The following is a 21419-nucleotide window of genomic DNA, read 5'->3' on the forward strand; positions in this document are numbered from 1 at the left end:
ACATATATTACATTAGTTGAAGCCTATGAGTACTATTAACTTTTAGGATAGGATATCATTCATACTGGAGCTTTTCCTTGATCTAAAGAACAACCAGACATGTTCTCTGATGCTTCCCTTGCTTCTTTTGCCATGAATTCAAAGGCTTGCCCTTGGGGCTTCAACTCCACCTTGTATTCGGTCGGTTATCCTTAATGTTGTAGGTGTTGGATCTTGTATTGTGTCTGTCAAGTTTAAAAGAGTATAGTTGGCCTTGACGTGGCCCATTTGATTACAGTGAAAACAGATGTGCACTCCCTTTGCCACAATTGTAGCATACTTTTGCACGAAAAATCCCTTCGTGTAATTTTCCACACTTATCATACTTTTGCATGCCGCTAAAATAAAACATTCTGTCGACTGAATGATCTTTAACTACAACGGTTGCACTCATACAGATTTGCGTAATAGCGCCAAATCAAGCAATCTAAAACTATTTAATTTTGGGAGCATGAACCTAATGTATTTGTCAAATAACTAAATAATATTAATATAAGTTCTAAGCAACAATTAACAAGCAAATCCCTAGGCTATAAGGTATCTAATTTACCAGACAATTCTAACCGACAATTCCCGAAAAGATCCCTAGCCTACATACTAGCATGTATGTCTAACATTTCATATATCAGCAAACATAACTAACATGGATATTTTAAGAATCACATTCCCTACCGAGCTTCGGCTAACAGTGCGCATCGCATTTTTTCCTCTTCATCTCATTTTTTTATAAAAATTTTGTTTAAGATATTCAGATTCTCAGTTCACACGAGTGTTCATCTAATTTGCTCAAACCAAGGTTCTAATACCAATTTGTTACATCTTAAATTTTCAAACCAAAATTTTCATTTTATTTATTAAATATTCAATTACATCAAAGTATAATACGCAAAACATAATTGTGAATGTGCATAAGTACAGTCGAACCAATGAAGTGCATGAAAAACATTTATAACAACTGGGTAAGCTCTAGGCTTAGTGAGTTCTGCCTATATAACAACTGGGTAAGCTCTAGGCTTAGTGAGTTCTGCCTATATAACAACTGGGTAAGCTCTAGGCTTAGTGATTTCTGCCTATATACCATATACCATAATACACATACATGCACACAAATAATATGCGTATTTTAGACTTACAGCCTACATGTCATTTTTTCTTTAACACGAGTCTACATGTACTTACGGTTTACATTTCATTTCGTTAACACATATCAGTCTGTACTTATGGCCTACATCTCATTTCGTTAACACGTGGGCCTATAGGCCCCCGACCTCTTTGTCGTTCCGCTATCATCCCTAACTAATTCATAATAACTATGTAACATCACAAAAATTTCAACAAATTTAAACCTTTCAAAACAACACATTTATTAACAAAGGTGTTTACAAAAACATTGTCTCCAAAACATGATTTAAAATCAGAGTCTCCCAAGATCCAATCCGTTGTAAAACTGAGGATGTGTATAGTCATAGGCCCCCGACCTCTTTGTCGTTCCGCTATCATCCCTAACTAATTCATAATAACTTTGTAACATCACAAAAATTTCAACAAATTTAAACCTTTCAAAACAACCCATTTATTAACAAAAGTGTTTACAAAAACATTGTCTCCAAAACATGATTTAAAATTAGAGTCTCCCAAGATCCAATCCGTTGTAAAACCAAGGATATGTATAGTCATGCATTTGCCTTGCCACAAATCATCTGAAGAACCTGAAACCATAAACAGAGTGTAAGCACGAAGCTTAGTTCGTTCCCCCAAAATACCATCGCACAAACATATAGCAGATAAATAACAACAGTACTGGGTCCACAGCTAAAAGACTGGATTACCTCTGAGCCCACAGTATGAGTCTGGCTTGCCTATCAGGCCCACAGCTCATATCTGGCCTACTCTTGAGACCACAACATAAGTCTGGCTTACGCCCGGGGCCCACAGCTTATGTCTGGCTTGCTCCCAAATCAACCAGTCATCGGACTAGAATACCAATATCCAGCCCTCAGTACAAGTCTGGCATACCAGCCGGTCTACAGCTCGTATATGGAATGCTTCTGAGCCCTCAGTATGAGTCTGGCATGCCCTGCACGGCCCTCGGCTCATATCTAGATTGCTCCAATACCCTCAAGCCCTCGGTACGAGTCTGGCATACCAACCGGGTCCTCAACTCATATATGGAATGCTACTGAGCCCTCAGTATGAGTCTGGCATGCCATGTCCGACCCTCAACTCATATCTAGGTTGCCAAATTGCCAACTCCGCTATGATCTACGCACTATCAAATACCACAAAGACAACCCATCAACATCTAGCCCATGATTCACGCTATGAGCCCAAATTAGGGTAAAAGACCATTTTACCCTTCTCAAGCTTGGCCCAAAGCTAAGGCCCAAAATCTAAAACAAACATCTAAGGCCCAAATATGGCCCAATTCCTTTTATGAGCCTTCACCCAAGAAAGCTGTAACATCCAAAAATTTTGGTAAGTCTTAAAACCCTAAGGATTATATTATTAGCATAAATGGTCCCTTAAGTATGTTGGGTGTACTTAAGTGTAGATGTGGTCGCGGAGGAATCAAGGTACGCTGGAGTTACGCGAGGCGTACGCGTCAGGGTTGCAAAACCCTAATTATCCGGACTTGAGGCCTATTTAAGCAATCTTATGTTCCTTGGACTAAACCCTAGAGAGCCTCAACAGCCTTAGAACGTCCATATACTCCTGGAAACCTTTGTAAGATCATTCTTAAGCCTTAAAGTGTGCATTTGTGGCTTTTTTGTGTGTATTTCAAGAAGAAGAGGTGGTCAAGCAAGCTTGGATCAAGTGGGTGCTTAAAGTTCCTGCCTTAAAAGCATCTTGCAAAGCTTCTGGAGGTAAAAAGCTTGCATCTTTCCTCTCTAATCCTTAGATCTAGCTAGGGTTTTGGTGGGTTGTCCCTTTTATGAACTTTGGATCTCTTTGTTGGGTTAAGCCTTCCCTTTTGATATGAAAGTTATATCTGAGGTCCCTTAGTCATTTAGAAGCATAAAAATGGAAGCTTGATGAGAGATTTGACCTCATGCATGGGTAAAAGACATTGGAAAGGTCTTAATGGAGTGGTTGGGTGTGTATGAGACATGCAAGGGCATAAAGTTGCCAACTTTATGCCTTAGGACATCTTTTCAGCCTTAAATCTAACTTTTGGTCGTGATGGATTCGAGTATTAAGCACTTAATGGAAAAAGTGCTTAAGCTGTTTGTACGTTGGGCGTAACCTACTTTACACGGCACGTAGTGCCCAATCCTTCAGTACGATGCGCGTACCAGGGTGGTACGTTGGGCGTACGCAGCTGAGTTGGGCCCTAAGTTGTTTTGGGCCTTTGGGCCTTCGGACCTCATTTGGTTGTTGGGCTTGACTTGATTCTGAGAGTTATAGACCTTTTTACCTGTCTGGGCCATGGACTTATTGATTGGTCCTTATTGGGCCAAGGGGCCCATTTAGGATATTGGACTTGGACTTTGGGGCCCATTTGTAAGAAAAGGGTAATTGGGCCTTGGGGGTAGACTTTGAAGATTGGGCCTCTATTTGGGTAATTAAGGCGCTATTATTGATTGTGTTATGGTTGTTGTTATTCAGCTCGGGAGGCTGTGAATTACTTGGAGTGCAATATTCGTATTCATCGGAGGGAGGTGAGTCTTCTCACCATACCTATGGGTCTACGGCACCAAGGCCGGCCCATTATGTGTACATGTTGTATGTGTATTATTCATTTATGAATTGTTATGTTATGTGATATTATGCTGGTATGGAAGACCCCGGGGGGAGCCCGTGGCATTGGATATAAGCCCATGTGGGGTCGCCCATGGCATTCCTAGGTAAAGACCATGTGAGGTAGCCCATGACATTGGATGTAAGGCCATGTGGGGTAGCACATGGCAGTCCTAGGTAAAGACCATGTGGGGTAGCCCATGGCATTCTTGTTGATTGTATTGCATGGTTTTTGTGGCATGTTTGTAGCTTTAATTAGCTATCAAGATATGTGTATGTGTTTGTGTGTGGTATGCTCTGGAAAACTCACTAAGCATTTCGCTTACAGGTTGTTGATTTGTTTCAGGTACTTCTGAGCCCAAGGGCAAGGGCCCAGCATGATGACGTGGCACACACTCTATCTCTCTTTTAATGTATTTTGGGACCCTCTAATGTTTTAAAAAGGAAAACAAAGATGTAATGAATATTAATTTGAAAACATATGTTTCGGAATCTTTGGTTTATGAGATTATTTTGATTCATTCTAAAGTGAAAAATTTTCTTTGTAAAATTTGGGTCGTTACAAAAGCCCATCAAAACAAAAGCCCAAACCATAAAATCCAAGTGGCCCAACATGGCCGAAGACATTCTGAGTCCAAAACCGAAGCCCAAAATGAAGAGGCCCAAAACTGTCACGTACTCCAGAGGTACGCTCAGCGTACACGAGGCTGCGCAGAATCCATCATCGGGGTGGCAGATTGGGTATGTGGGGCGAACACCTCCCTACGCAGGGCGTACCCTCGCAAGACTCAATTTCTTCATAAGTGCTTAATGGCTTAAGCACTTAAGCCCAAGCATCAGATCCATGATCCAAATGCACTCCAGGGTTATAAAGTCTCCAACTTTATGACTTTAGACGTCTAAAAAGTCCTTAATACATGGTCTTAATCCATTAAGACCTTCTACAGGAAGCATGGAGCCAAACTAGCTAAAGGGACCTCAATTTTATGGCTTATAACTCGTCCTAGGGTCTGAAAGGACAGACCAAAACGACTAAAACCATAAATGCATAACAATGGGACTTTTGGGACAAAAAGAACATCATAAAGCAACCGAAATGAGATCCAAGAAAAAAAAGCATAAATGTAGCAACTTTTTACCTTCTGGAGCTTCCCAAGAAGGTGATGATCCAAGACCCAAAAGCTTGCTTCAACTGCTAATCTCCTTGATGCAACTTCTTCATTAAGCACACAAAGAATACACTTTTAGCTCAAGACACTCACTTATGAGGTTGGGGTTTGCTAAAAAAAATGACTCAAGGGCTTGAAGGCTGAAAAGATGAGGCTAAATGCTCTATAAGGGTGATTAAATACCCCACAAACTCTAAAACTTAGGGTTTCTTTTGGACGAGCACGCCCAACGTACATATGTCTATGCCCAGCGTACTAGGGCACACCCTAGAAAGCTTTGTGTACTCACATGTATGCTTAGCGTACCACACCTTCTCCTAAAATTACCATTATGCCACAAGGTTTTCTTACGACCACTTCCTTACAAAACAAGGACCAAAATGACATACTTTAAAACCAAGAGATAAATTTGAAAATGCCTGAAAACCGAGGTGTTACAAACTTATAAGCACATCAACAATCACGCACATAGATACAACATATTCGGCTCTACAGGCACATAGAAATCTATACTATGGGATCTACAGTGCTAGTTCGTATATCCTAACATACATGGATATATACTAGAATACATAATATAGTAAGATGAACTCACCTGGACAGTTACTTAGACGATTGACAGGCTGGGTAATCCGATTGTTGGTCCAAAAGACGGGTAACATGCCTAACGATTATTAATCTATAATACTCTAACTTATTAACTTCTATGACGGTCTAGTAACGTAGGCTATATCTATTAAGTAAGGATCAGCCAGACCCAACAGTTGAGAGGCATGATCATTTCAACATATAGCTTTACTAAAATCCAACAACCAAACCAACGTGACCATTCTAGACACATATCCCGTAAGTAGATTAATCAGGATTATAACATAGAATTATTGTAAATCTTAATTATAGGTTCATAATAATGATTATGACTATAATTATAAGTTAAACAGAAAGCTTCACCAAACTATCCTAAATACTAAGGAGATTTCGTAACTATAACTCAGAATTTCGAGAGAGAGAATTGGAGGGTGTGAGGGAGAAAATGAGGGTTGTTGCCCTTTTACAGGGGCAAGCGAAACATCAAAGGAGGCGATTTAGTTGAAGAACTCCATCGGAGACCTTGGAGTTGTTCCGGATATCAAGGAGCCAATGGAGATTTTCTATGATAATGAAGGTGCGGTTGCATTAACAAAGGAACCAAAAGATCATGGCAGATCAAGCCATATCGACAAAAAATACCATGTCATCATACATAGAATAGAATAAGGTCACATCGTCGTGAAGTGTGTATCATCATAAGATAATCGTGGAGATTCATTCACTAAGGGTCTGAGTATGGTTAAGCACATTCAGCATGTTATGAGCATTGGTCTGAAAGATGATATTAGTTTTAGTAATTAGATAGTTAGTTTTCAAACTTGTAACAAAGTAAATTTAATTGACTTTTGGCAATTGTAGTTGTAAATGTGACCTATCTTAGAACATTCCTTAACTAGATGAATTCTTCATTTTCTTTCCTTTCTTCCGGTGGAATTCTACTCCACTCATTACACCTTTCAAGCTCACCATGGACACAAGGATCATTATTTGTTCTTCTAACAAATTGTACGCCTTTAAAGAATTAATGATCTAAATAAAGAAAGGTATGTTACTTGGAAGGATCGAAGATATTCAACCTAAGGTACATTGGTACCATAATCTCACTCTCATATTTTTGTCAACTCTTCAAGGAGGGAGCCATTATTTCAGTTTACCGGGCTTGAATCCCTTCAAATATGGTTTGTACAAAATGTTTTTTATCGGTCTCTTCAACCTCAAATTTTCTTTTTCATATTTGAAACTCAACTTCTAATTCTTACCATTCTTAGGAATTTTACAAGTTAGTTCAAATACACTAAATAAACAATTAGAAACCTACAGACACATAAAATCTCACTTTCTAAATTAAGGTCAATTGTCTTAACATTTCAAAATAAACCTAGACCACATATAGTTTAAGTACAAGTAATGACCCTAGTACCTACTACACTTAAAGTCAAGCTCTCAAAGTCAAGCTTTGATGCCAAATTGAAACACCCCTCGCTAGGGTAATTTTAAAATAATATTTATTTCATTTGATTTCATTTAAATAATTGTATTGTTTTTATTTACGTAAGTCACGTAGTTTAAAACAAGCATTAATAATACTTAAAAAAAAAAATTGTGTGTAATTAGGTCAGAAGTACCAAAAATGGAGTTTTGTGAAAAGATCAAGGTATTAATCAATTTAATAACATAAAAACCTAATGCCTACAAAATATCCAAGCTACCTTCTAAGTAATTCCTAGGTCTTTAACCTAAGCATAAGTCAAAATAAGTTATGTAGTAGAATTGCTTAATGAGAATACTCGAGGTTGATTCATTTTCAATAAGAATGTAACAATCGAACTTACTCAAATCAGACCTCCAAAATCAATATGGATCATCAAATACCATAAGTATTACTAAACCTAACGGTAGAGTACAAAGACTCAAATAAACAAGGGCAAATAATATATGTACCCATATTTGAATCCAAGGATATAAAATCCACAAATCAAACCAAAGAGTTTAATAACTCAAAAACTTTATCCAGAAGAGGGAATAGCCAAATCCAATATGAAGGGCTTACTAACCCATAATCTATAGTAATCTATAATAAGGGAACTATGTGACACCTACATTCCAAAATGAGGAATTTTAGTATATAAAATAAAATATATAACAATTAATTAGTTTTGAATAACTAAATTTGCTCAATATGAGAATATTAATTTTTAGAAGCTTGATTAATAAATAAAATATTTAAAAAGGAAGTTAATAAATAAGGAGAATATATAAATATTATAAAAATAAATTATAAGGATTTCATAATAAATAAAATAAAAGGCTAAATAAATATTATAAAAAATAAATATATTAAAATAAAAAATTTAATAGTTAGAATTTTGCCATATCTGAAATCGCGCTTTTGCTATAAAAAATGAGACGTTTGTAGGTGTTGCATGTCTGTTTTGTGTTTATGTCATTTTGTTGTTTTGTGTATGTGCTTGGTTACATGTTATCCTAAAGACAAAAATCTTTTATATGTAACAAATAGCAGCTTACTTTAGTTTATTTGTCATGTATCCATAAACGATACTTTGTAATAAATACATTGATCCATGTTTTTGGATATAAATTTTTATTTGTATTTAATAGTTACATGGTAGAAATAAAGAACTTGTCGAAGATGGAAATTCTCTTACATTCTTTAGGTGGAGGAAAGCAATGGAAAATAAAAAGGGCAAATACGAAGATGTTGATGTCAAAGTCATGGCAATCAAATTAGTAAGTTTAATTGCAAACTTTCTTGTTTGTTGTTTATATATAAATGTGCAATTGGTCAAGTAACATCTTACTACATTTATTTGATATATTTTGTGTATAATTGACCATTAAAAACATATCACTGACGAAGCCCTAAACCTGAAGTGAAGCTTGACTCGGGCATGATGCCCTCACACTTGTCATTAGCAAGGAAAAATGAGGATTTTTAAAGGTTGTTGGCATTGGTGCGATTTCCAGCAGATATCGACACGTTCATCGGATAAAAGGATCATCGAAAGAACGAATTGCAGAACTTGATTTTCAACTAGAGAATAAGAAGCATGAGCATGAGAAAAAATAAGAACAACTTAAGGTGCAATATGAACAAGATAAAAATATCAAAGATCAAGTTCTTCGTTTATGTCTACAATCATTCCCTTTGCTTGTTTTACGTATATGTTTTGATTACAAATTTGTTCTTACTATTTAACTTGAGAACTCATGTATGGATTTTCTTATATTATTAATAATATCATTTTTTTGTTCATCTTGTTTGTTGCTATATTTATTTGTAACATTTGATTAAACAAAAGTGGCTACTATGTCCATTTATAATTGTGAATATCCATTCATATCCGTGGCAAAAGTTATATACAAACACAATTACAAAAATTAATATGGCTTCATATAGACAATTTTCACGAGATAAATCAAAATACATTTCTATAAGTACTAATTGTCGATGCTTAAAACATTTATATTTGTCTAAAAGTAAACAATAGTCGCATTGATTTTTTATGTGTCTGACAAATGTCATGGTCAAAATAAATTAATACGAAGGTTAAACAATAACCACATTTAAAATTAATTGATGTATCTATAATAATTGTATGGGCCGTGTTTTAATTTGTTCCAAGTCGCTAAAAGATATACAAAATCACTTTAAAGAAATATTGTGTGTTACACCGAAAGCTAAGTCATGATAGATATAAACTCATGTGGCTATAAAGAAAACATTAGTCATTGTAATTGAAATTGTTTGACCATAATCTAAACAAGGACATGATAATATAAATTCATGTAATAATAGGATAAATGATAGTCATGTTGAATGAAATTGTGTGTCAATAGAACACTTTCGACTATGATTAAATTGATTCACAATGTCTAGATTATAATCAATAACAACTTTGAAAACTTCTAGTGTGTCTAAAAGATAACATGTGTAATGTTAACATAAGTTCATATGGCTAAATAGACAAAAAAACAAATAGCCATAACAAAAATAAATTGTCTATAATAATCTTATACATGACTAAAATGTAAATAATATTACCCATTAAAGATAATTGTGTTAAAATGACAAAATGTCATGCTAATAAAACTTCATCTGATAATTGTAGATTCTATGTGTCTAAAAGATAACAAATGTTATAGTGGAAACAAAGAATTGTTATTGTAAAATGAATATCAGCCACAATGTGTCTCTTACAGTCGATGTTTAATTGATTTCTATATCGAAAAAAATATATATATAGTCACACTTACAAATAGTTGTATGTATTAATGATAATAATGGTGATTATTAAGAAAAATCATGTGGCTATAAGTTATATGAAAAACACACTTAAAACACTTGTGTCTTTAAAACAAATTTGGCTGTGGTTTGCTTAATTCCATGTCTCTTAAGTCTCAACAAACAATCTTTATGTGACTAAATAATAGCAAATGTCACTATGAAAATAATTTCATGGGGTCATTGAATGAATAATAGACATCATCAAAAAAAACAAATGTGAGTCTAATAAGAGTTTATGGCCACAATGGACAAGATGTTTGATTACAACATTTTTGTTCATTGTTTGCTTGATTCCATGTGTCTAAAGTCTCAATAAACAATCTTTTTGTGACTAAATAATAACACACGCCAAAGTAAAAATAAATTTATCTAGCCACTAAATGAACAATAGTTGTTGTTAGAAAAACAAGCGCCTCAAGAAAAAGTATGGCCAAAATTATTGTATAAAATACTTGATTTCAACAAATATTCCTACCCAATTGCCACAATTTTACAGAATGACTATAGTTTTTCAAATAATAAAACTACTAGATTTATTGTAGTCGTATGTTACCTAAAAGGACACAACCTTTGATCACACTTTCGATTAAAAAACATAGGGCTAAAGGCATATGGTCACAGTTTTGAGTTTTGTGACCAATGTCATTTTTTGTACTAATGTGTTTCCATTTACTTGGTACATTAAATATGAATGAATTAAATCAAATTAAACATAGTAATGGGGTTTGATGTTTAACAACATATGCTGTGATTAATTTCAACAACATGTCATGTCGGATGTCACATTGATGTCATCTCGCCAATATCACTAGTGTATTCGATAAAATTCACACAAAAACAGTTTAAGGGTTAATGTCATAAAAACATTCAAGTTTTCAGGTTTTTATCGATTTTGCCCAAAATTGAATTTTATGTCCAATTTACCCTCATATTTTCCAAAAAATGTTAGATTTTACCTTTTACTGGGTGTTCCGGTTTCCATTACATTAACTTCGCAAAATACCCTTAAGTTTATAGTTTTTTTTTTACATTTTTACCCTTAAGTTTATATTTTTTTTTACACTTTTACCCTAAGTAATTTTTTTATATTGTATGTATTGATGCAGAAAAATCATATGTATATACAAAAAAAATGTTCAATATATATATATATATATATATATATATATATATATATATATATATATATATATATATATATATATATATATATATATATATATATATATATATAGTTCTTATACATTTTGTGAAACAGAAAGAGGCAAGACCGGTGTCAAATATATCTTGCCATTATTTTAGAGCTTGTTTCAAACCCTACACGAATATACAAGTCTACATAATTTGTTATCACATCTAGGTATCGTAAACTCATCGATCTGCTCAATATATGCATCCTAAAAATCGTTGATTAAGTAACGCTTCATAAATGATGTCTTCATGTCCATTTGACGAATATACGGACCATTCACAATTGAATTTGCAATGATAGTTCATATGAAATTGTAATGAACCAAATTTTCTTCTGTTTGCAAGGTTAGCATTCCATTATGTTTTCTATATTTGGATTAAACTTATCTTCGTTTTCAGATGTTGTTTGGGGGCAAAGTGTAATTAAATAAACCTTGACCCTATATACTAAGGGGCTAGCATGAAAATTATGGCATATTTAAGGAACCCTAACCCTATGGCCAATTTTCTTACCCTATTTACAACCTCCATAACTCAAAGTGTAATTAAATAAACCTTCAACCTATATATGGGTCTAAGGGGCATTTTGATATACTAAGGGGCTAGCATGAAAATTATGGCATATTTAAGGAACCCTAACCCTAATGGCCAATTTTCTTACCCTATTTACAACCTCCATAACTAGAAAGGATGAGTTCTGATTAGAGTTTCCATTTATATTAATGAAAAGTTATTAAGTGTGCCTTTTGTGGATTTTGTTGGCGTGGTGGTTGGTTTCCAATCTCATCATTGTGTTTCTCGATGTTCTCAAAAGTTCAAGAAAGTAAGAGCTTCATCTATTATTCATTTCTCTATTTTTGATTCAATAGAAACTTGTAGATTGTAAGTTATTGCACAAATATGATGTTTTTGTGTAAGTTGTATCCATTTTTGCTCATGATCAATTTGGATTGTTTGAGTATATCCCTTGTGCTTGAAAACACCCCAAAGAGAGTTAGGATGGGGTCGGGAACGACTAGTGTTCAAGATATCGATCATTGCACCGTTACAACGAATGTGGCGCATAAACCCTCATTACTCGAGACGTACTATGTCTGCATTACAATCCAATGTGATAAAACACAACACATGCTCATAGCTAAAACGTGACATATAGCTATGCTAAAACATGACGGGTCTGAAGCATTTAACTCATGAACGCAACACGTCAAACCTGACTAAGAATGCATGACATACACCATGTACATGCGACACATAGTTCCTTTGTTCGGACCATATTTCTTGTATGGTACTCGATTCTTATAGGGTCCTCGTTTTTTGTTCGGGGTAGTCCCTAGCTTGGCGTGAACCTGATTTCCTATACTAAAAGCAGTGAGCTTCACAACAAAAGCAAAGCGAGCCACGGTAGCCTATTAAGTTTTCCAGTTGCATCGTATCGTACTATCGGAAGGATCTATACCTCCATTAGATAGAGCCCCCTCTCTTAATGTAGATAATGTAGAGTTAGAACTATTGCTACCGCGGAATCCACGGTCACACATAAGTATATCTACTATTGGTAGAGAAGGTCTCTCAACTATTCAGATTGGAGATGAGCCGGATTGGGGATGAGCCGTCAGACTTTTCTAAATCAAGTACATAGTCGAAAACTACCTTTTTCGTAAATGGTTGTATTGATTCGTAATAGGCTATTATCTATTTGTTGAAATATGTGAGCTTTATGTTTGTTACCTACGACATATGATGATGCTTGTAAATCGGTTATAATGAATAATTTTGTTATCTAATGGTATATGCATTGTTATGCTATGGTTTATGAAATGAATTAAACAAGACTATGCTTTGATGAGTGTTTTAGTATATGCATGCTTCAACTTGATTATATGATTATCGCATTCTATGATATGGTTTACTCCTTCCGTCCCAAAATTATAGTCCATCTTTCCTTTTTGGTTTGTCCCAAAATAATAGTCCACTTCTAAAATTAAATAACATTTTTACCAAAATACCGCTCATTATTACTTAACCAACTAAGAATTTAATGGAACATTAAATGCAAAGTAAAGACAGAACTTTCATTTTATTGTATAAAGTTAATGGTAATTAATGTTTTCTTAATCTATGTGTTTTTTGTCTGCGGACAATAATATTGAGACCAAGGGAGTATGATTTAATGATATAGATCGGGTAAGAAGGAAATTTTTGGTAAAAGGTATGAAGTTTTTTCTACATAGTTTTTGGCGAACCAAAAAAGTGAATCATTACATGAATCAAAAAAAATCCCAAAAAAACATCTGGGTGATTCATTTTTGCAAGGATTTTGTTATTATTCACTAAAATTCATCAAAATGAATTTTTGCTTGATTTTACTTAAAAATAAACCATGAAGGTGTTTTTTGGGGACATTTTTTTTTCTGAATCATCTTACTTTTGATTCATCTAATGATTCATTTTATTCGTTTGTTAAAAAAATATACATATAAAACTTTTTTACCTTCCTACCAAAAATTTTGTTCTTATTTGATCCGTATTCTGTGATTTAAATATATGGGTTTCTAATTTAGTGGACAAGGGTAGTATTAGTACTTAACCTTACACATTATACGGACTATGGGCCTAGTAGCTTGCAATACACCTTATAGGAAAAGAGCTTAAGCCATTAACGAGTTGCATGGTCTTTTTGACCATGTGACACATAGTACATGAAAATTTAGATGTTTGTGGATTGGAGTGGTTTGGCAATAAAAGGGCTAGATCAAGCATCATGTAGGAGCTATGAGGTGTCGTTAATTTACCACTTGCACCGACTCTCAAACGACACAAGTACTTATACCTTGCATAGTCAAAGTAGCGAAAGTGGCATGGGTTGGTGTTTCAAGTGGAAGTCATGAACCACCTACAACATTTGACCAGCCAGACACAAGTAGTGAGCGCGGTTTTCCTTTTATGTTATGTATCATTATGGGACACCTACCTTACTTGTTATAAGATATTACAGGTTATACATGCTAAGCGATGATATTACATGATCGGTTATACGCGATATACATTATGGTTAGATATACTTGGTTTTATCTGATATGTGGTATGGAATATATTTGGTTACTTGTTTCAAATAACTAGCCCGTTAAGGGGATATGTGTGTTTCTCTTTGATTGTGTACAACTCATATTTGCTAATACTTGTTTCTTTTACCTTGTGTAGGTAGCTTAAGAGCTTGGTTCGGTGAGATTGGGTCATTTGTGGTTAGTATGATCTTAGAATAAAAGATACCGCTTGGACACGTTTTTGGTTATCTACTTTTGTATTTTGCTTCCGCTACATTTATAAACGTCTTGGATGTTTGGTTTTTGAACGAATGTAACGTTGTGGTCTACTTTGAAAGATTTTGAAATAGACAATATAACACTTTTGTTGCATTTTCTGTTAAAAGATTTTTTTTTTTTTTTTTTTGTAAAAATCACGGCGTTACAGAAATTCATTCTAACAAACAAAACATAGGTGTTCAAAGTGATCAAATTGTTCTTTTTGCATAAATCTTAGCAACTAATATTACTTTAGAGAAAGATATCTATTTATTCAATGGTACATTGTTTCCAATACTCATTTTGATCCTATGTGTTTTGGTAGATCCACTAACTCCCTAGTTACATTAATTATAAGAGAGTCAACTGCATCATTGATAGCTCTAGCCACTTCTGGATCACCACATCCATATTGATTGTGAAAATACCTCACTTTACACTTTCATATGCTTCCTTTTGACCAAGAACGGAAGAACCAATCACCTAGGTTCTCTCCGTTCCGACTCTACTACTACTTTGTGGTTTATCTTCCTTAGTAAGGGTTATGAGTATAAAATAGACATACCAACAACATCAAAAGCTATATTAGAGTTGAGATTTAAACATCTTTCAAAAATACATCTTCAACAGATTTCATGTTACTGGAATCTACGATGGATTCTACAATAACACAAGATTCTTTATGTAAGAGTGTGTAAACCTTGTTTATTCATCGCGTAACCAACATATATGCTCTTAGGTGTGTAATCGAACTGAATCGAGTCCATACATGCGCTCAACTCTTAATAAAAACTTAAAGCTTGAAACTAGACTCAAGCACGAGTGAAGCTTAACTTTCGAGCTCAAATTAAGCTTGTTTAAGTAATTGACATTTTCGACAAGGCTAAATGATGTATTAAAATAATGCAATTTAATTAAGCTCGACACTTTCAAGATCAGCTTTATTATGTACTAACAATAATTATGTAAATATAAGTAAGTCGTTCGAAAAATGTAGATATAGATAAAATAAAGCGTAAAAACATAACTTTTCCCAAGCACGAGCAAGCTGAAAAGATTCACGAGCCAAGAATTGAGACTCAGAGTTTAAGCTTAACTCGACAATATAGCGGACTAGTTGGAGCTCCACTCGAGTTGAATCGAATTGATTTCAAATATTTTCAAGTCGGTCTCAAGTGTCTAAGAAGTTGACGTTACTTGATTACACTCCCAACTACCACCATAACACCATTGTTGCAACGAGATCAATCCCACCACCAACATAGATGCTACCAACGATGATGATGTTACCAAACTCATACACTTCCCACCATCACCTACCACAAAGCTTGGAATCAAACCCTCCCAAGGCAACCACAACTTAACCACCTTCATTCACACTTCCTCTCTATAATATCATGTCTTTCTAATACAGCAAATTATCCAATCGTTGATATTAGGCAACAAAACAATGAGATCAATGGTCAAAAAAAATGGTGTGCGTGTGCGTGGGGAGTTTTGTGTGAAGTGCAGCTAGGTGGAGAAACATTGAGGATGCCAACATATATTTTAGGTTTCAACTATTGAATTTGATGCTTTCATATAATTTTAAATTTGATTCTTTAGATTTTGTTTTAATTTTAAGTTTGATTCTTGAGTGTTATAGTCAAAATTTTGTTTTTTAATTAGGTTTGGTTTTACGGTTTGGAACATGGTAATGTAGGAGATGAAGAAGATAGGGGCAACAAGATCATTTGGAAGAATCTAACGCCTAAACAGTTAAGTTAAACGATTATAGTGTATTTCAAATTCTCGATTTACGAGTTTTATGTTGTACATGTATCTCACTAAACTATGCAACTGAACTAGCATATCGTCTTGTCATTTTTTTCTCTACAATAATAACTACTTCAGTGAAGAAAAACTTACAAGTTAGAAGATTTATCTTTGCATATGTTAACTGATCGTTTCTCCACTTGTTACATCTTCAGACAAATCAAGATGTCTACGCAAAGCAAGACTGGTAAACCAATATTGAAAAGAAACCATGTCAGAAATAATCACCAAAAAACTTTCCTTTTCTCTTGAAATGCATAAAAGAAACCATGCCAGAGATAATCACCAAAGGCTACCTGCAGTTTTTAGGATCCCTCCAAGTAAAATTTGTTTCAGACCTCATGCTATGAGGAAGAGCCATGAAGTTGTTCCAATCTTGAAGCATGATTCTAAGATCATGAACTTTGTTTTCCAAACCAACACAGCAATTTGCATGCATTGTGCACACTTTATTCAAGTCTTTGCTAGGTTCACAAAATCCCCCAAAATACGTTGTATCTAGAAACCTCAACTTCAGGTTGATGTCTGTAAGGATTGAATCAAATTTGATACGATTGAGAACATCCTGATCATGCATGTCTGGATAGATTACTCTTGAAGAGTACCAGTACTTGTAAAACTCTATTGACCGGATATTTGACCTCACAAAACTAAATCCTCCATTGGGTATATTTGTCTCAACATCAGTCGAGTTTCCAGAGTAATGGTCACATGCAATTTGAAAATCTGCATCCGAATAGAAATGAGGAAAAGGATCCCTGAACCACATGACATCAGCATCCTGCTTGAAGGAAACCCACCAAAATCAATATGCATATTATGAGTTACTGTGTGTTTGTGTGTGTGTGTGTGTGAGAGAGAGAGAGAGAGAGAGAGAGAGAGAGAGAGAGAGGATTACAGTGAAAAGAAAGTTGTATCCCATTTCAAGCACAGAGCGTAAGAAATCAACCCTTCGCCACATCATCTTCAAGTAATCAGGGGTCATAAAATAGGCCTCTTGAGAGAAATCAACTCCTTCACTACTGAGGGAAAAGCAATGGGTATGAACACGCTTACAAGTAGCAAATGCGTTCTGATCTAGAGCAATAATCACCAAGTGATTCAAGAGTCTATTGGTTTCTTGACTAAACCTAAAGCTTGCAAGAAACAGATCAAGAATCGAATTCTCTGGATTGGCCCAAGCCTCATTCAAAGTAGTTAAAATAACTGTCCTGTCGTTCATAGATGCCTCCTTTAAAACAGTTTCCAGACTAGAATCAGCTCTCTCCTGCAATAGCAATACATTTGATACAGAAATCGTCACACATCCTTTATTTCCTCATTTGATACAGAAATTAGGAAATATAAACTTCTAGCAGTTGTTTTATCGAGAAGGAATACCTTTAAAATCCAAATAGAGAATTCCAAAGATTGAAATTAATAGACTTCAAGTTACTAATAAGTTATCGTTGTAACAACACATAATTTTTTCTAAATGATGACTTAAAGGAAACTAACCGACAACGAGTTGAAGGACAGGGAAGAGGAGAGCATGTCGGTAGACGAGACCAAGTACTCCGGAAGTCGGATCTGGCAAGAATCAAGAGCGCTATGGAGAAGGACATAAGAAAAAACAAAAGATATGAAGAACAGCGAGGCGATTCGAACACGGTGGAGCAATGTGGAAGATTTGAATTCAAAGAAGTAGCGACGGAGCATTTCTCCAAAGAAGATGGAGATATAGTGAGAAATCGTTGCTGGTGATGATATTCGAAGAATAGCTGCCGTCTTGCGTCGCCGTTGCTGTGGTTTCAGTATCATCTACAGTATCACGCCTATATTTTCGATGTAAGAGAATTGTTTGGGCATGCGAGAGAGAGAGAGAGAGAGAGAGAGAGAGAGAGGAGGATGGGAAACCGAGGTTGGTGACCGAGAAAAGCAGAGTAGGCTAGCTGACGTGAATAGGTGAAATTGTCGGTTGCTTGTGGTAAGTAGGAACACTTCACGAAGGGATATCGATTATATAAATCATAATTTGATCTAATTTTTTTTTTATTTTACAAAAATTATAAGATAACCGGTTTGAAATGGGCCATGTTAAAATAAGGAAAATTATCTAACAAAAAATGATATTTTGGATAGCATTTTTAGACTGTGAATTTATGGAGTTCATAGAAAAACATCTTTTAAATTTCAAAAATAAATCTAAAATTCCATAAATATTTTTAGAAATTCAAGAAAAAACTTAGATTTCACTAAAATCTAACAAAAAGTTACAAATATATTAAGCCTAGAGGGTACAGGCGTTATCAGGCGTTAAGGCCAACGTCAACTTAGTCTAACGTCGTGGTAATGGCTTGAACACCGCCCCGGTGTCATTAAGTTATCTCTCGTGGTAACGAGAACATCTTGCAATATGTGTTTCACTCAATCAAAATTGAGTTTAGTTTGGCTCATCAACCATATTAATGGTCAACTTTTCAAAAAAAAATATTACTAATAAATACATATCTTCTACCTCAAAGTCATTTACATCATTTTTTTTTCTATATTTTATATAATATCAATATTTCTACAGAAAAAAAAATATATTTGACTTGTTCAACCATGATGATGATATCTTTGTCAGTATGATGTACAAATTTTATAGGGACGTGCTACTACTACCAGATCCAACTCCTCTACTAACAAGATGTGCGATGTTAAACAGAAATTGTAAAGAATGACACGAACGTCTAGTTCATGATTATTGCAGAAAATTATGTCTACCAGGCAAGCGATTTCAAAAGAGGGTTTCTACGAAAAAGTGTGTTTGTACGGATAGTCGACGTGTTAGAAAGTAGGTATTATTTCTTTAAATTGTTGTATATTTTAAATGTAGTTTTTAGATAAAATAAATATATTTTTTTATCTAGTAAATATATGTTTAGGTATGTATCCAAATGAGATATGATGCTAAAGGTAGGTGAGGATTCACATGTTTGCATAAATGTGTTGCGGCAACTAAGTTGATGGTTATGGGGGAGTCATCCGATTCTATTGACGATTATACGAGAATTTCTGAAAGAACTGCAAGAGAAAGTTTATATAAATTTGCAATAGGTGTTGTTGAAACATGTGGTGACGTTTATTGGTGGAAGCATTCATTGAATGATATGCAATAACTATATACGACATATGAAGAAATACATGGTTTTCGGGTATGCTTGAAGCATTGATTGCACAAGGTGGAAATAGAGAAATAGTCCCGTTGCATAGAAATGTCAATATGCAATTGGTCATCATGGAGCGCATTCGTTGGTATTGTAAAGCCCCGATTCTCAGGTATTGATTTTTGGTTATTAGATTTTCATGATTTCAAGGTCTACTCGACGAGTTGGTTGCCCTGACTCGTCGAGTAGCAGCGGGTTGGTCCACGTGTTTAAGTGACCTAGTCGCCGAGTCCAAGAAGGGACTTGACAAGTAGGAGCTGGAGGATGAAACCTTAATTTTCGGGGTTTTGCACCCTATTTAAAGGATCATAAGCCTCCTCAGCCTCCCTTTACAGCCTCTTGATACTCTATAAAACCTAATTCGTGTGAGTGTGCTCCATTTGTGTGTTTTAAGCTTTGGAAGAGGATTTTTGGTGAGAAAAGCTTGGAGATCAAGTGACTAGAAGCAAGGAACGTGTGGGAATCAGAGATCTACCTCAGTTGGCATCCTTTTGAAGGTATTAAGCCGTTATCTTGACCTCATTTCATTCTAGATCTCATTTAGGTGGATTTTAGGGCTTTTCTAGCAGATTAGGAAGTTTTTCTTGTGTTTGAGCTTAGATCTAAAGTTGCAACTTTAGATCTGAACTCCTTTGGGTCTCTAAGTCCTAAAGCTTCCAGCTTTTGCAAGAACGAGACTCTCCTAAGGTGTAAAACTCCATTGCAAGCTTGGATTTGTCATTTAGAGTCTCTAGAGCCTTGCATGCACGTAAAGTTTGCAACTTTACGTGATAAAACATGCCTTGGGGATTTGGATCTGCAATATGGAACCTTAGCATGACTTAAAAAGCATCTGTTTGGATGAAGGACTGAAGGGACTCGACGAGTTGCATGGTCAACTCGGCGAGTCCGATGAAGATTGTCGTAGACTCGACAAGTCAGTAGAGTGACTCGGCGAATCAGCTAGGGTTTTCCCAACCTTTAGACATGTGTGAACTTGGCGAGTTGCAAGGAAAACTCGACGAGTTGGCCAAGGAGTTCACGACCACAAACATTAAGAACTCGACTAGTCACTCGAGGGACTTGGCGAGTTGACGAATTATACAAGGAACTCGACGTGGCTGGTTGTACTCGATGAGTTTAGGTCAACATTGACTGTTAACCTTGGCAGTTGACTTTGACTTTGACCAAGGGTTGACTATTGGACTTCTGGGCCATTTTGGGAATTTATGAACATGGTTTTGTGTGCGAATATAGGTGGTGGAGTTTGTGGCGATGATCTGAGAGTTTGAGTTTATCTTTCGAGTCGACAGTTGCGAGGTGAGTTATCCTCACTATACTAAGGGGTTTAAGGCACCAAGGTCGTCCCATTGGATATGATTTCCTAGCAATTGGTAGTATGTTGAGTATGAGTTAGTGTTGCATGTTAATTGCTATGCCAATTAGGTAGATCTCTAGGACTACCTGTAGTATCATGTGATTTTCTGTATGTGCATTAGTTGTATTATATGTCGACATATTATGCGAGATGGGTTGAGGTGATACTGCTCTGTGTGGTAACTGACAAACCCGGGAGCATTCTAGATACGAGTTGAGGGAGACTCGTACTGTGGACTCGGTGGCAATCTAGATGTGAGTTGTGGGCCCGGAAGGCAATCCAGACTCATACTGTGGGCCCAGGGGGTAATCCAGTCTATAAAGTTATGGACCCAGTATATGTTGTTATTTGTATATGTGTTATATGCAGTGTATCAGTATTTTGGGGGAACTCACTAAGCTATCGGGCTTACAGTTCCAGTTTATTGTTTCAGGTACATCAGGGGATCGCGGCAAGGCGAAGACATGATCATACAGCTCCTCATGTTTTGTTTATGTTTCTGGGAAAACTCTGATATAGACTATTTTGAAAACAAATTTGCAATAACTGTTGGTTTTTAATGTTTTGAAAAATTTTAAATTAACTTGAATTTTATGGATGTTACAGGTATTAGAGGTTGTTGCTTCCCAATATTTATGGATTGGACATGCTTATTTTGGGGTTGCTGGTTCCAACAACGACATCAATGTTCTTGATCAGCCACTGATATTCAACGAT

At 35.4% G+C, this 21419-nt stretch overlaps 1 protein-coding gene across 6 annotated transcripts in view; it reads right to left on the reverse strand.

Annotated features, from left to right (window-relative positions):
• The window catches only part of LOC111908998 (uncharacterized protein At4g15970), a 29571-nt gene extending 11449 nt beyond the window's left edge, over nucleotides 1-18122 (reverse strand). For 2 of the 6 annotated variants that reach the window (XM_023904798.3, XM_042900909.2), the window contains exons 1-4: nucleotides 17652-18122; nucleotides 17053-17421; nucleotides 16451-16935; nucleotides 16248-16338 (exon numbers count right to left, since the gene is read on the reverse strand). In XM_023904798.3, coding sequence (XP_023760566.1) covers nucleotides 16275-16338; nucleotides 16451-16935; nucleotides 17053-17421; nucleotides 17652-17954 — 1221 coding nt within the window. In that variant the 5' untranslated portion in view covers nucleotides 17955-18122 and the 3' untranslated portion in view covers nucleotides 16248-16274. Of the gene's footprint in view, nucleotides 1-1152; nucleotides 1749-8286; nucleotides 8590-11083; nucleotides 15745-16247; nucleotides 16339-16450; nucleotides 16936-17052; nucleotides 17422-17651 lie in introns of those variants that run through there. The other 4 variants (XM_023904794.3, XM_023904796.3, XM_042900910.2 and 1 more) reach the window with 4 other exon arrangements.
• Nucleotides 18123-21419: the final 3297 nt, after the last annotated feature.

This window comes from Lactuca sativa, chromosome 4, assembly GCF_002870075.4.
Source record: "Lactuca sativa cultivar Salinas chromosome 4, Lsat_Salinas_v11, whole genome shotgun sequence".
In the NCBI taxonomy this organism is placed as follows: Eukaryota; Viridiplantae; Streptophyta; class Magnoliopsida; order Asterales; family Asteraceae; genus Lactuca; species Lactuca sativa.